Genomic DNA, 13,400 nt, shown 5'->3' on the forward strand with positions numbered 1-13,400 from the left:
ACGTTTTGGCGGTGAAGAAAATATGCCTCTAATATTGGATTTTAGTGAGAAGTGGCTCATCCGTTCCCCGCCCCCAGCCTCCCCTCTTCTTCACCTCCATTCTTCCTCAGAGTCCTCACTTCACCCCCTTCCTCATTTACATGTCTTTTTACTACTCACGCATTCCTTATTCTTTTTCCCACTCTCCCTCCCTTCAGTCCCTCTCCTCTCCTCTTTTTTTCTTCCTCTCATCCCGTCATCACGTCTCTTTGGTCTCCCCGCAGTTCCAGAAGCCACACGAGCATTACCCCCCCTTCCGCTTCGGGACGGTCCCGAACGGCAGCACGGAGCGGAACATCCGCAGCAACTATCCCGACATGCACACACACATGATGAAGTACAACCAAAAAGGGGTGGAGGAGGCGCTTGACAGCCTAAAAACCGGGTACAGGTCTTTGTGTTTTTCTGTCCTGTATAAAAGACTTATTTTTAACTCGCCCTCTTGCCACTTCACAGCTGAACATTTGATGACACTTTTTTTTTTTTTTTTTTTTTTTTAGTAGCGCATATTTCGGGAATGCGGGGGATTTATTTTTAGATTAAGAAAATCACTTCTCATGCTTCATTTGTATTTCAAAGTCCTGTATTTGTTTTGTTTTTTTTTTAGGTGGGGGGGCCAATGACCTATATTTGACAGCGTAAAAAGACAGATTGATGTCTCGGTCAATGTTCTCAAGAAAATTTAGTGGGAGATGGCATAAAAAAAAATCTCACAGAGTGGATTTGATACAATTTTGTAGTGTTTGTCACATGATTTTAAAACATTTGAGGTTAAAACCCGTTATTAAATGTATTAAATCATTCACTTGTTGTGAAAATACAGTGAAGAAAATAAGTATTTGAACACTGTGCTATATTGTAAGTTCTCCCACTTAGAAATCATGGAGGAGTTTGAAACTTTCATCATGGGTGCATATCCACTGTGAGAGAGGTCATCTAAAAAGAAAAATCCAGAAATCACAATGTATGATTTTTTTTAACGATTTATTTGTGTGTGTGTGTGTTATTTGTGTTGTACAGCTGGAAATAAGTATTTGAATACCTGTCTATCTGCTAGAATTGTGACCCTCAAAGACCTGAGAGTTGTCCAAAGACACCAGAGACAAAATTGTACAATTCCACACGGCTGGAAAGGGCTATGGAGAAATTGCCAAGCAGCTTGGTGGAAAAAGAAAAACTCCACTGTTGGAGCAATCATTAGAAGATGGAAGAAGCTAAACGTCAATCTCAATCGGAGTGGAACTCCATGCAAGATATCACCTGGTGGGGTCTCAATGATCCTTAGAAAGGTGAGGAATCAGCCCAGGACTACAGGACAGGACTTGGTCAATGACCTGAAAATAGCTGGGACCACCGTTTCCAAGGTGGACTGTTGGTAATACATTAAGAAGTCATGGTTTGAAATCATGCATGGCACGGAAGGTTCCACTGCTCCAACCAGCACATGTCAAGGCCCATTTTAAGTTTGCCAATGACCATTTGGATGATACAGAGGCATCATGGGAGAAGGTTTTGTGGTCAAATGAGACCCAAATTGAACTTTTTGGTCATAATTCCAGTCACCGTGTTTTGAGGAAGACGAATGATGAGTTCCATCCCAAGAACACCATCCCCACTGTGAAGCACGGGGGTGGTAGCACCATGCTTTGGGGGTGTTTTTCTGCACATGGGACAGGTCGACTGCACTGTCTTAAGAAGAGGATGACAGCGGCCATGTATTGTGAGATATTTGGGGAAAAACGTCTTTCCCTCAAAGCATTGAAGATGGGCCGTGGCTGGGTCTTTCAACGTGACAATGACCCGAAGCACACAGCCAGGAAAACCAAGGAGTGGCTCCGTAAGAAGCATATCAAAGTTCTCGCGTGCCATAGCCAGTCTCCAGACCTAAACCAAATGGAAAATCTTTGGAGGGAGTTGAAACTCCGTGTTTCTCAGCGACAGCCAAGAAACCTGTCTTATCTAGAGAAGATCTGTGTGGACGAGTGGGCCAAAATCCCCCCTGCAGTATGTGCAAACCTGGTGAACAACTACAGGAAACGTTTGACCTCTGTCATTGCAAACAAAGGCTACTGTACCAAATATTAACATTGTTTTTTTCAGGTGTTCAAATACTTATTTGCAGCTGTATCACACAAATCATAAAAAAATCATACATTGTGATTTCTGGATTTTTCTTTTTAGATTATCTCTCTAATAGTGGACATGCAGCTACGATGAAAATTTCAGTCCCCTCCATGATTTGTAAATGGCAGAACTTGCAATATAGCAGGGTGTTCAAATACTTATTTGCAGCTGTATCACACAAATCATAAAAAATCATACATTGTGATTTCTGGATTTTTCTTTTTAGATTATCTCTCTAATAGTGGACATGCAGCTACGATGAAAATTTCAGACCCCTCCATGATTTGTAAATGGCAGAACTTGCAATATAGCAGGGTGTTCAAATACTTATTTTCTTCATTGTATATTCCAATGAGTTTTCAACCATCAAATGTTTGGCTCAGAAACAACTCATTGAGCATGCAAAGAAGGCCAACGAGGCTTGTCATGCTTGCAGAAAGCTGGACGCATTCATCTATGACGCAGCCGTGCTCAACTACATGGCGGGCAAGGACGAAGGCTGCAAGCTGGTGACCATCGGCAGCGGCAAAGTGTTCGCCACCACCGGCTACGGCATCGCCCTGCAGAAGGACTCGCGCTGGAAGAGGCTCATCGACCTGGCGCTTCTGCAGTTCCTCGGCGACGGTGAGCGATCGATCGAAAAGCCTTTAGTTTAGCTGTTACTCCTTCGTCTCGAGTGTGTAGGGGAGAAGCGGACTCCTGCCTTGCTTCGGTTGTGCTGTAGTGGCAAATGTTAAAGTCTTGTCAGTGGGTTTGTTCCCTCTAAGGAGACTTTTACAGGGAACAAGCAAGGTTCATCTCCACTGAGGCAGACGTGATACTGCATGTATCCTAATATACATCCGGCGATACCCTACATTCATGCTGAAGCCACAGTACGATGCAATTATTTCCTATTACAATATGACCCCAATTACATCCCGATTAATTCCAATTATGATGACACTACAATATGCTTGAATTCACCGTAAATCAGGCTCAAAAGGTAGCCTGATACGATTCATCCCAGTTACAATATGAGTCCATTTGGGATACAATACGCTTCAAATGACTTCATTTATGATATGAGAGATTTAAAATTCACACCAATTACAATTACATGATGTTACAATTCATTCTCATTGGAATTGTGGTAAATTATGATTACCTTTAACAATGATATATGCCTAATATCAGTGTGATTAAAATGGAATATGCTTCAATTCACCCAATTACAAGCCATACAAGATTATTCACACCAATTGCGATGCAATAACCTACAAATTGTTACAGTAACAATATGGATCACCCATACGATACAATACAATTTACTCCAATACCGATAATACAATTTAATCTCATTCATGATATAAATAACAGATTCCGGGGCCTTTTTTCTCGATCAATAATGCAGTCTGTTGCCATACTTCAGCCTCAGGGCAGTATGTGAACATGTACAAAAATAATTAACACAAACTTTTGACCACAAATGTAACGCTCGCAATGATGCTTAAATCAATGCATTATTATGCATCTTAAAATATATGACAATGCATAGATGTACTTCATATATATATATTTCCCCCCCCCCCCTCAAATTCCGGTTCTAACCACAGAAAAGAACAGATATGGGTTCCTAAAGTACCCTATTTATATGCGGCGGTTTGTTTTGCAGCAAGGAGGCAGGCATTCTGTGAAAAATGAAATCCATAGGAATGGTGGGAGTATGTGATTATCTACATTATACAAACACACACGCACACACACACACGATGTACATCTGACACAAACAAACCACGAAGACTGCGAGTGTGGAATTAATAGCCTACCTTCACGGAAAGCTTTAAGTCGCAACATATATCCATAAACATATTCTTTTGTGCTTTTCATGACGCTATAATAATGCTTATTGACAAGTGAGTGATAAAACGGGCCGTGGGGCTGCCATATTTTTTTTAAAATACGGATCCCCCCAATTCCAGGTGACACGCAACGCCTGGAGACCGTGTGGCTCTCGGGAATCTGCCAGAACGAGAAGAACGAGGTGATGAGCAGCAAGCTGGATATCGACAACATGGCCGGCGTCTTCTACATGCTGCTGGTGGCCATGGGCCTCAGCATGCTGGTGTTCGCCTGGGAGCACCTACTCTACTGGAAGCTGCGCCACTCGCTCCACAAGTCGCACAAGCTGGACTTCCTGTTGGCCATCAGCCGGGTGAGGCCCACCATTTTAAGCCAAAATGAAAGACTGCTTTATGAGGGTCTAATGACACCCTGGAATATCTTTTTCTTATAACTATTTATTATACTTAATTTTGGAGGACCAAAATAAAAATCAATTTTTCTTTAAATTCAGATTTTTTTTTATTTAAAATTAAAGCCTTATTCTGTGAAAGTCAAATAAAAAAAAACTTTTTAACCATCTGTAAACACATTGAAAATCAGTATTATGTACAGTAGATGGTTACAATTTGAAAATGATACAAAACTGAAGGCCTTATTTTTCGATTGAATAAATAATTTCTGGCGGCACAGTGGATCAGCTGCTAAAGCATTGGCCTCACAGTTCTGAGGACCCGGGTTCGATCCCGGCCCCGCCTGTGTGGAGTTTGCATGTTCTCCCTGTGCCTGCGTGGGTTTCCTCCCACATCCCAAAAATATGCAACATTAATTGGACACTAAATTGCCCATAGATGTGATTGTGATTGTGAGTGCAACTGTTTGTCTCTATGTGCCCTGCGATTGGCTGGTAACCAGTTCAGGGTGTACCCCTCCTCCTGACCGTTGACAGCTGAGATAGGCTCCAGCACTCCCCGTGACCCTAGTGATGATAACCAGCAAAGAAAATGGATGGATGGATAATTTTGGAAAACCAAATATAAGACTTTTTAAAGCTCTGCTGAAACTGAATTTTTTCTCAAAATGTTGATGTTTTTTTAAATTTAAAATTAAAACCTTATTCTGTGCAAGTCAAATTAAAAAACTTTTTTGGCATCTGTAAACACATCCAAATCAGTATTATGTACAGTCGATGGTTGCAATTTGAAAATTATATCAAAATTAAGGGGTTAATTTTGGATTGAATAAATAATTCATAAAATTTCAGCCATCTTTTTAAGTACACCTTGGAATTAAAACTTTTAATGTGAATCATTTGTTTTTAATCCCAATATTTAAAACAATGTTTTCAAATAAAACTTATTATGATAATTATGAACAAAGCCTCAGATTTGTAAAAGCAGATTTTACAAGTTACAAGTTTCCACAGATTAACCCATGGATAAATAATTGGACTTTTTAAATAAAATGTGGACATTAAATGACAGTCAAGGCCTTCATTTTAGAGAAGCAAAACTAAATGTCTGGAATTGAATTTTAATTAGAATGTTACAATTTAAACAATGGCCAATGTCACATTTTGAAATATCCGACTTCCCAGCGCGGTGAACCGCATCCTCAGAACTTGTTTGTTGTTCTTCGGGGCTTGACTAATGCTGGCACTGTGGACTGACTGATCGGGCTGCTGTAATTGGATCACCTCCAAGAAACGGTAGAACTGCCTCTGTAGGAAATGTTGAACACAAAGTGCCATTGACAGTGCGATATGTCATCTTAAATTGATGTTTTGTGCGGTGTAATTAAAAACATTTACTGTAGAGTAGGGAGGCGATAGACGCTAAATCAAACATTAATTCGGGTGTTTGCTCAGCTTTTAACTTTAAAGGCTCATCCGCAATTAGAGCGAATCACCTGCCGCTTAGTCGGCGGCGGCGTTTCACAGAATGCGAACATTGAAACGTCAATGGACTCCAGCCATTCTCCTTTGTAATTACACCATTGAGCCGATATCAGGGTTCTTTTTTTTATCAGATTAACTGATAAATGACTATCAGATCGTTAATCCGTCCCCCGAAGGCCAAATTAAATTTAGATTCTTTCTTTTTTGTTGAGAATCTCTGAGTGATACCGTCGCAGTTTGTTCCACAGGCGTTGTTTGACTAGTGAGTTTACTGGGTCGTTCCTCTCCTTCCCCTCGGCCTAAACACTTATTCTTTGAGTCCCGGGAGAATGCATAATGAATTGAAAGCCAAATCATCCCTTGCTTTTTGGCTTTGCAGCCACCTGTTCCTCGCTGACACGTAAACTGTTTGGACACTTCGTCGATCACGGAAAACTGCCAGAATCACTGAGTTACTTAGAGTATGTTGTTCAAAGCTAAAATCATTTTTGCACTGACCTTGTCACATTATCCGTGCGAACTTCTGGAGTTTTAAAAATACTGATTTTCCCTTTGAAAAATAAACACAACATGGGTCTTGTAGTCATAATGAGCTCCCATTTATTTTGGCAATGTAAGACTGCTTGAGTGCTCATAGAGGGAAACAATAAGCAGAAGGGTTTTGACATCTTTCATATAAACTTTGACTTGATTTCTTAGTCCTGGTTTAGCATCAACATTGACAAAGTTGACTTTTGGGGTTCAAACCTGTATGGAGGTTGCATCTCCTCCTCATCCTAGCGTTATTTTTCTCTATAAACTATCGTGGTGACCTTTTAAAATCGCACACTTTAGGCTAGGTTGCCCATACAAAAGTGTGAATATTAGTGTCAATAGTAGTGTATATGTGCCCTACGATTGGCTGGCAATCAGTCCAGGGTGTATACTATCTTTTGTTCTGAGTCAATCTAATAGGTTCCAGGACACCCGTGACTCTGATGAAGATGAGCGAAAATGATAACGAATGGATGGCGGAATTGTGTTTTGTTAAACATCAACAACTTTCTTTTGCATAAGCAGTGACTCACAATGTTCGAAAGACACTGATAATTTCAACAATTATTCAAATCAAATAATATTACAATGGTATAGAATTAGATTTGATATACAGTGAAGAAAATGAGTATTTGAACACCCTGCTATACTGAAAGTTCTCCCACTTAGAAAACATGGAGGGGGCTGAAATTTTCATCGCATGTCCACTTTGAGAGAGAGACTCTATAAAGAAAAATGAAGAAATCGCACTGTATGTTTTTTTAATGATTTATTTGTGTGATACAACTCCAAATAAGTATTTGAACACCTGAGAAAACCAATGTTAATTTTGGTCCAGTAGCCTTTGCAATTACAGAAGTCAAACGTTTCCTGTAGTTGTTCACCAGGTTTGCACAAACTGCAGGAGGGATTTTAGCCCACTCCTCCACACAGATCTTCTCTAGATCAGACGCGTTTCTGGGCTGTCGCTGAGAAAAAGAAAGTTTCAGCTCCCTTCAAAGATTTTCTATTGGGTTTAGGTCTGGAGGCTGGCTAGGCCACGCCAGAACCTTGATGTGCTTCTTACGGAGCCACTCCTTGGTTTTCCTGGCTGTGTGCTTCGGGTCATTGTCACGTTGAAAGACCCAGCCACGGCCCATGTTCAATGCTCTGACTGAGGGGAAAAAGGTTGTTCCCCAAAATCTCACAATACATGGCTGCGGTTATCCTCTCCTTAATACAGTGCAGTCGTCCTGTCCCATGTGCAGAAAAATATTCTTAGAGAATGATGTGTTTCAAAATCAAGGAGTTCTTTATAACTGTGTCTTTCTCTTCCAGGGTATTTACAGTTGCTTCAAGGGAGTGGAGGATCATGGCCGTTCCTCTGGTCTGGCCAAACCCGACCTGACATCCAACTACGCCCAAGCCAACATGCTAAAGATGTTGCGAACTGCCAAGGACCTGGTCTCCACCGCCAATGTGGAGAGCTCCCTGGACAATGCCACGAAGACAATTGAACACTTCAGCCGGCACAGCGGCTTGCCTGTCCGGGTCCCGCATGTTGCAGCCGAGACCGTACCTAGAGGTTTTGCGTATGTCATGGAGAACCACGCAAAATTCCCACAGCAATCCATCTCCCCGCAGAGATGCATGAGCAGGCCCACGCCGCTGCGCTACACACTTCCAACTCACTCTACTTCCTGTCTGTACGAGCGCCCACTTCCTGTCTCTAGCCTCAGCAGCCCACATCTGGCAGTCAGCGAGACGCTACCCCTTCCACATCCCCGCCACTACCAGACCACTGGAAGACTCTACGTGGATGCCCACCCACACTCGAGGTTCATCTCGTGCACCGACCTGCAGCTGCCTGACATCTACACCTCCCATCCCGTCCCCCTGCCTCAAAACCAGCACACAGAGACAGGCATTCACCAGAGGAAACAAAGGTCCAAGAGCTTCCAGTGTGGGGAGGGCGATGCCGAAAGGAGGAAGCACAAGGATCACGAGAAGAACAAAATCTGCCTCAGCGAGCTTAAAGCAAACCACCTCCAGGGCAACCACATCTCAGCCCCTAGCATGGAGAGCATCTACTCGGTGGGCAGGACGTGTCCTCCGGTGGAGAACTACAGATCCTGGCCCCCGGAGGACCTCATGCTGAGGGGAAGCCGCAGGGGACGCCGTGCCTCATTCCTGAAAGCCACGTGGGGCAGTGAGCAGATTCATCAGCTGGATGAGTCCCAGTCATCTCTTTCTAGTCAGTCGCCATCCACACTTCCTGACCTGTTTCCATGCATTCTCACGCCGACTACAGCTGTAAAGGCCCACAACCCAGCCCACCTCCGGAACAACCTGTGCCTCCCTCGAAACCAGGCCTACCTCCACATAAGGGAGGATCACAGGAGACCTCCTGGGCGTAAAGGCCAACGTCTGAGGTATTCCCAGTCCACCCATCTCCCAACATACGGCGAGGCTGTCCGGTACGGAGCCAGGTTAGGGCCGGGAATGGTACGGAGAGCCACCAGCCTGCTCAGCAGACAATACGGCCACTACTTGAACTCCCATCCTGGGCTACCACTCTACCACTCGCCCCTCAACCTGCAAAACCACAATCAGCCCCCAGGCAGTCACCCGGCAGCCAGTCCCGTGTGCCAGCTTCTGGGCTGCGGTGGGGGACGATGCGGGGGTCGGCGGGCCTTGCTGTACCAGGACAGTGTGTACGGAGCTTATGGGATCTATCAGAGCTCCCACACTGAATCGGAGACACAAGGAAGTCAGGGAGGAGTCAACCAGGCAGCGGGGAGCCCCTGTATCCTCCAGCCCTGGAAACGGGTGTCCAGTTTGGAGTCAGAGGTGTGACTCAAATAGACCGCTAAGGAGCATTTACAACTGACCACTGTGGAGAAGTTTTGCTTGTCTGCTTTTGGGGGGAGGTCTTGTGTCAAAATGGATGTGAAAAGCTGCACTGTTAACCCTCAAGAACACCGTTGAAAGCGAGCAAGACGGATCTTCTCGCTTGTGCTTTTTGTGTGCACCAAATTGTCTGTGGTGTGGCTACATGGTCAAAGTTTAAACAGAGTTGTCATGCTGTGATGGTTGTGGTGTACATAGTAGACCCTGGATGAGATTCAGACTCCGGTGTTGTGTCGCTAGCTGTGATGCGATAGCAGTGAGGATTAAAAGAATCAAATCTTTCCAAACTGTCAACAAAAACAAAATGAAAAACAAAGCAGCCACTGTAGCAACGTGTCATGAAAGAATGCGCACCTGGAGAGTTCAGAAAATTTTGACACTGCGGCGCTTTGCTCGGATGACATAATCAGTTTGAGACATCTGCAAACAGACATCAGGTAACTTTTAAAGCGGCTATTTTTATAACAACGTATTGCTGTAGATTATTATTGTCAAAGAAGAAGGATCACACTGATCTCTAGGCTTTGTTTAAGACTATTGTTAGACATTTTGATAGCGTTTGTTGGTACGCTAGCTTGTTTGTTAGCAGGATCATGCAAAAACTGCTTGTCACATAGCCACTAAGTTTTACCGAGGGGTGGTGCATGGGCGACAGAGGACCCTGTTCAACATTTGGTGCAGAAGGAATTTTTCTATTCCATGCTCCAATCTCAAATGGTTAACACATAATTATAATTCCAATGCTAACCATAACCTCTAAGCCTATCTGTCGCTCTTCTCAGCCCAAAAGACTAAACTTTCATTCTTTAGTGAGTCTAAAAAGGTCTTTGTCCAAATTAAATTCAGTACACAGTAATAGTACAGTGGACCGCCGTTATTCGTGGGGATAGGGACCAGGCCCAAACCACGGAGAGTGAAACTCTACAGAAAATTGACACTCGCTACAATACCCCAAATTTTTATTAAATTTTTTCCTTGGGAAAATGAATGTAAATCAGTTGCAGATCGGGTCCAAAATCCGTGAATCAGTGGAAGATCATCAAAATATACCAAAAATTAACGGGGATCTTCATGACTTACCCACAAATTAACAAATTGGTAAAGTTAATACCAATACCAAACCACGAACACGCAGGGGTCTACTGTACATCATGACATCATCCTCCATCAAGCAGGGTGTAACCTGCTAACAAGCAAACATAGTGCAACCCAGTCAGTCACGGTTTGATCGGTGTTGATCCGATGTAACGCTGTCTAGTTTTTGGGGTGTTGCTTGGAGCCATCCAAATTTGTCGCCGATTGGCTGCAGCCTACGAAATTATGAACGCAAGTAGCAGCAAGGTCCCTGTATTTCCTTCAGGGGCTGAAAGTTGGACACAAAAAGAGTTTTAAAAAAAAAAAAAGAAAATGGAATGCAAATTCAAGAAGATGGTTTGTGAATGCAGTCCACGTGAACACAATCTGCAAAGAAGGTATCTGGACATCACTGACCAGCACAAGGTGTCTTATTCATTCAACCATGGGCTCTTCACTCGGTCTCCTTCTGGGGCTGCAACACGTCACAGAGAATACACAGGGGGCCTCACGATAATTAAAATATGTATTCAAAAATGTTATATTAGTATGGCAAAAATATATTATTTGAGTGTCATTCATGTAATCTATTTAGGCATAGGAATTTATAGTCATTCACAAATTTTCTAATCAAGTTTCTGGCACATTGTCTAAAGTTATAAGATATTTGTTACTGTTGTACTATTGCGCTCAATTTCCCTCTTGGATTTTCATTGCTCTCTTACACTCTTTTGTATTCTCTTATCGTCCCTGCTTCCCCCCCCCCCCCCGCCCCCATCACTTCTAATTGCTTTTTGATCAATTTTAAATGAGGTGATTGAAAGCTATTATACAATCTATATTACCCATCGCCCTCACCCTGTAATTTATCACTTAGACCAATTAAAGAACCTTTTTGGATGACTACAAATGGGTGTCTATTTTTGTAAAGAGTCGCGTGTATCTTGATTCAGATTGCCAAGTAATTGGTACGGTTTTTACCTTGAGGAAAGTGCGTAAGGTGTTATGAATAGAGTTAAGGTGTTTTGTGGTTTAGATTAGCATTAGCTTTAAGTTCTAGGGAAGGTTCTGAGGTTAGGGAGCGGTGTTTTGGTTAAGGGTTAGAGTTGGGAGTATGTTTAGAATTTAGGTCCTGGTCAGTGGTTAAGGTTTTAATTAGGAGCCGGGCTAAGAGGTTATGTGTCAGGGCTACAATTGGAGGTTGAAAGTCAGCGTTAAGACACAGGATACGGTTTGAGTAAATTGTTAGCAGTTCAGGTAATGCATCATCATCATCATCATAGGATTTACCTAAAGGGTTAGTATTGGGGGTAAGATTGGGGTTAGGTTTTGGATTAGAGTTTTGGAAAAGGGTTACAGTTAGATGTTCAGGTTACATCTGCATTTCTTACTCATTCTGAGTGAAGATGACACAAGTGTTCTAGTTTTAAATGAAAGAACATTCTAACTCTTGACAAATATCTGTGGAAATGGTACAAAATTTTAATGAGAAACCAGACAAAACCAGAACATCAACATCAACAAAACATAACCTCTATATGTTCATATGGTGACCCCGTGGACTCCCAAGTACCCAGATGCTGTTTGTATGTAGAAAAGTGTCATTTTGAGGGGTCTTGAGGGCCGCTACCCTTGAACCTCCAAACTGCGAATAAATTACAGTTCCAGTTCAACAGCTGCTCTGAGTCACCTTGAGACAAAAGACTTGTTAGACTATAATGTGGTGTGGCGGGGGTGCAGTGAAAAGAGCAGGAGGGGGGAGTAGATAACAATGTGGAATGACACAAGGTGGAAATATTTGGGGCATCGGCAACTGAGGAGGGTTGGGCAAAGTGTGCCGATAGATCATGACCACAAGAGAGTGAGACGCTAAGGTGACTTTGAGGGGGGAAAGATAAGAACAGGGAGGCCTGAAGTGATAGGGCGGCAAAAGGGGGCGATGTGAGGAGGGTGAGATATGCACGAGAACAGGTGGGGAACTGAGCGGGAGATCTATTTCGGTGATTGTGAGACGAGGGGTTTTAATGAGACAATGCTAAAGAAAAGATGGGGACATTTGATTGGAGGTCCTTCCAAAGGTGTCTGCAAACCTCATTTGAGAAAGAAGATGAAAAGAGACTGACACTTATTTCCACAAATAAAATTAGGGTTAGCTGTTAGGGAAATTGTGAGTGATAAAGATAAGGGGTTAGGGTTCTGGTAAATGGTGATAATTGGGACAAGGGTAATAGACAAGAGTTGCAGTGTGTACGGAGTGTATTCAGACCCCCTGAATTTTATTCCTTATTAATGTACACCCAAGACCCTATATGTACAGATAAAACTGAACTGTTAAAATCTTTACAGATTTGTCAAAAAAGAAAAACTGAAATATCACACAGCCCTAAGTATTCAGACCCTTTGGTCAAGCACCCTTTTGAGCTAATACAGCTACGAGTCTTTTTGGAAATTATGCAAGTTTTTCACACATGGTTTTTGTGATCCTCTGCCATTCTTCCTTACAGATCATGTCGAGTTCTACCAGGTTGTATGGTGAACGTTGGTAGATAGGGATTTTGAGTTCTTTCCACAGATGCTCGATTGGTTTTAAGTCAGGGCTCTGGGTGGACCATTCAAGAGCCGCTATTGAATTGTTCTGTTTTTTATTAGCCAACTCCATGCAGGCTTTCATGTGTCTTGTACTGAGGGGCGGGTTCCTTCAGGCTAGTCTGGCATAAAACTCCAACTGGTGGAGTGCTGCAGTGGTGGTTGACTTTCTAGAACTTTCTCCCATTGCCTGACTTCATCTCTAGAGCACAGCCACAGTCTTTGGGTTGTTTTTTACCTCTCTCACCAAGGGATAGAGTTTAAGGGTTAGGATTTTGGGTTAAGGGTTGATGTGATGTGGGGTTAAGGTTTGTGTCATCCTTCAGGATTAGCCATTACAAATTAGGGTTAGGACTAACAGTTATTATTGGGGTTTATAGTAGCAAAAAACCCAAAGTGTCATGCATGTGTGTGCGTCTGTGTACGTGCGTGTGTG

The 13,400-nt window shown here is 42.9% G+C and overlaps 1 protein-coding gene across 2 annotated transcripts in view; it reads left to right on the top strand.

The window, feature by feature from the left end:
- LOC133495888 (glutamate receptor ionotropic, NMDA 2C-like) overlaps positions 1–11,148 on the top strand; it is a 37,570-nt gene extending 26,422 nt beyond the window's left edge. For both annotated transcript variants that reach the window (XM_061810932.1, XM_061810931.1), the window contains exons 13-16: positions 264–424; positions 2,600–2,787; positions 4,125–4,357; positions 7,733–11,148. In XM_061810932.1, the coding sequence (XP_061666916.1) occupies positions 264–424; positions 2,600–2,787; positions 4,125–4,357; positions 7,733–9,250 (2,100 nt within the window). In that variant the 3' untranslated portion in view covers positions 9,251–11,148. The remainder of the gene's footprint in view (positions 1–263; positions 425–2,599; positions 2,788–4,124; positions 4,358–7,732) is intronic.
- Positions 11,149–13,400: the final 2,252 nt, after the last annotated feature.

The sequence above is a fragment of the Syngnathoides biaculeatus genome, chromosome 22, assembly GCF_019802595.1.
Source record: "Syngnathoides biaculeatus isolate LvHL_M chromosome 22, ASM1980259v1, whole genome shotgun sequence".
NCBI classification, from domain to species: domain Eukaryota; kingdom Metazoa; phylum Chordata; class Actinopteri; order Syngnathiformes; family Syngnathidae; genus Syngnathoides; species Syngnathoides biaculeatus.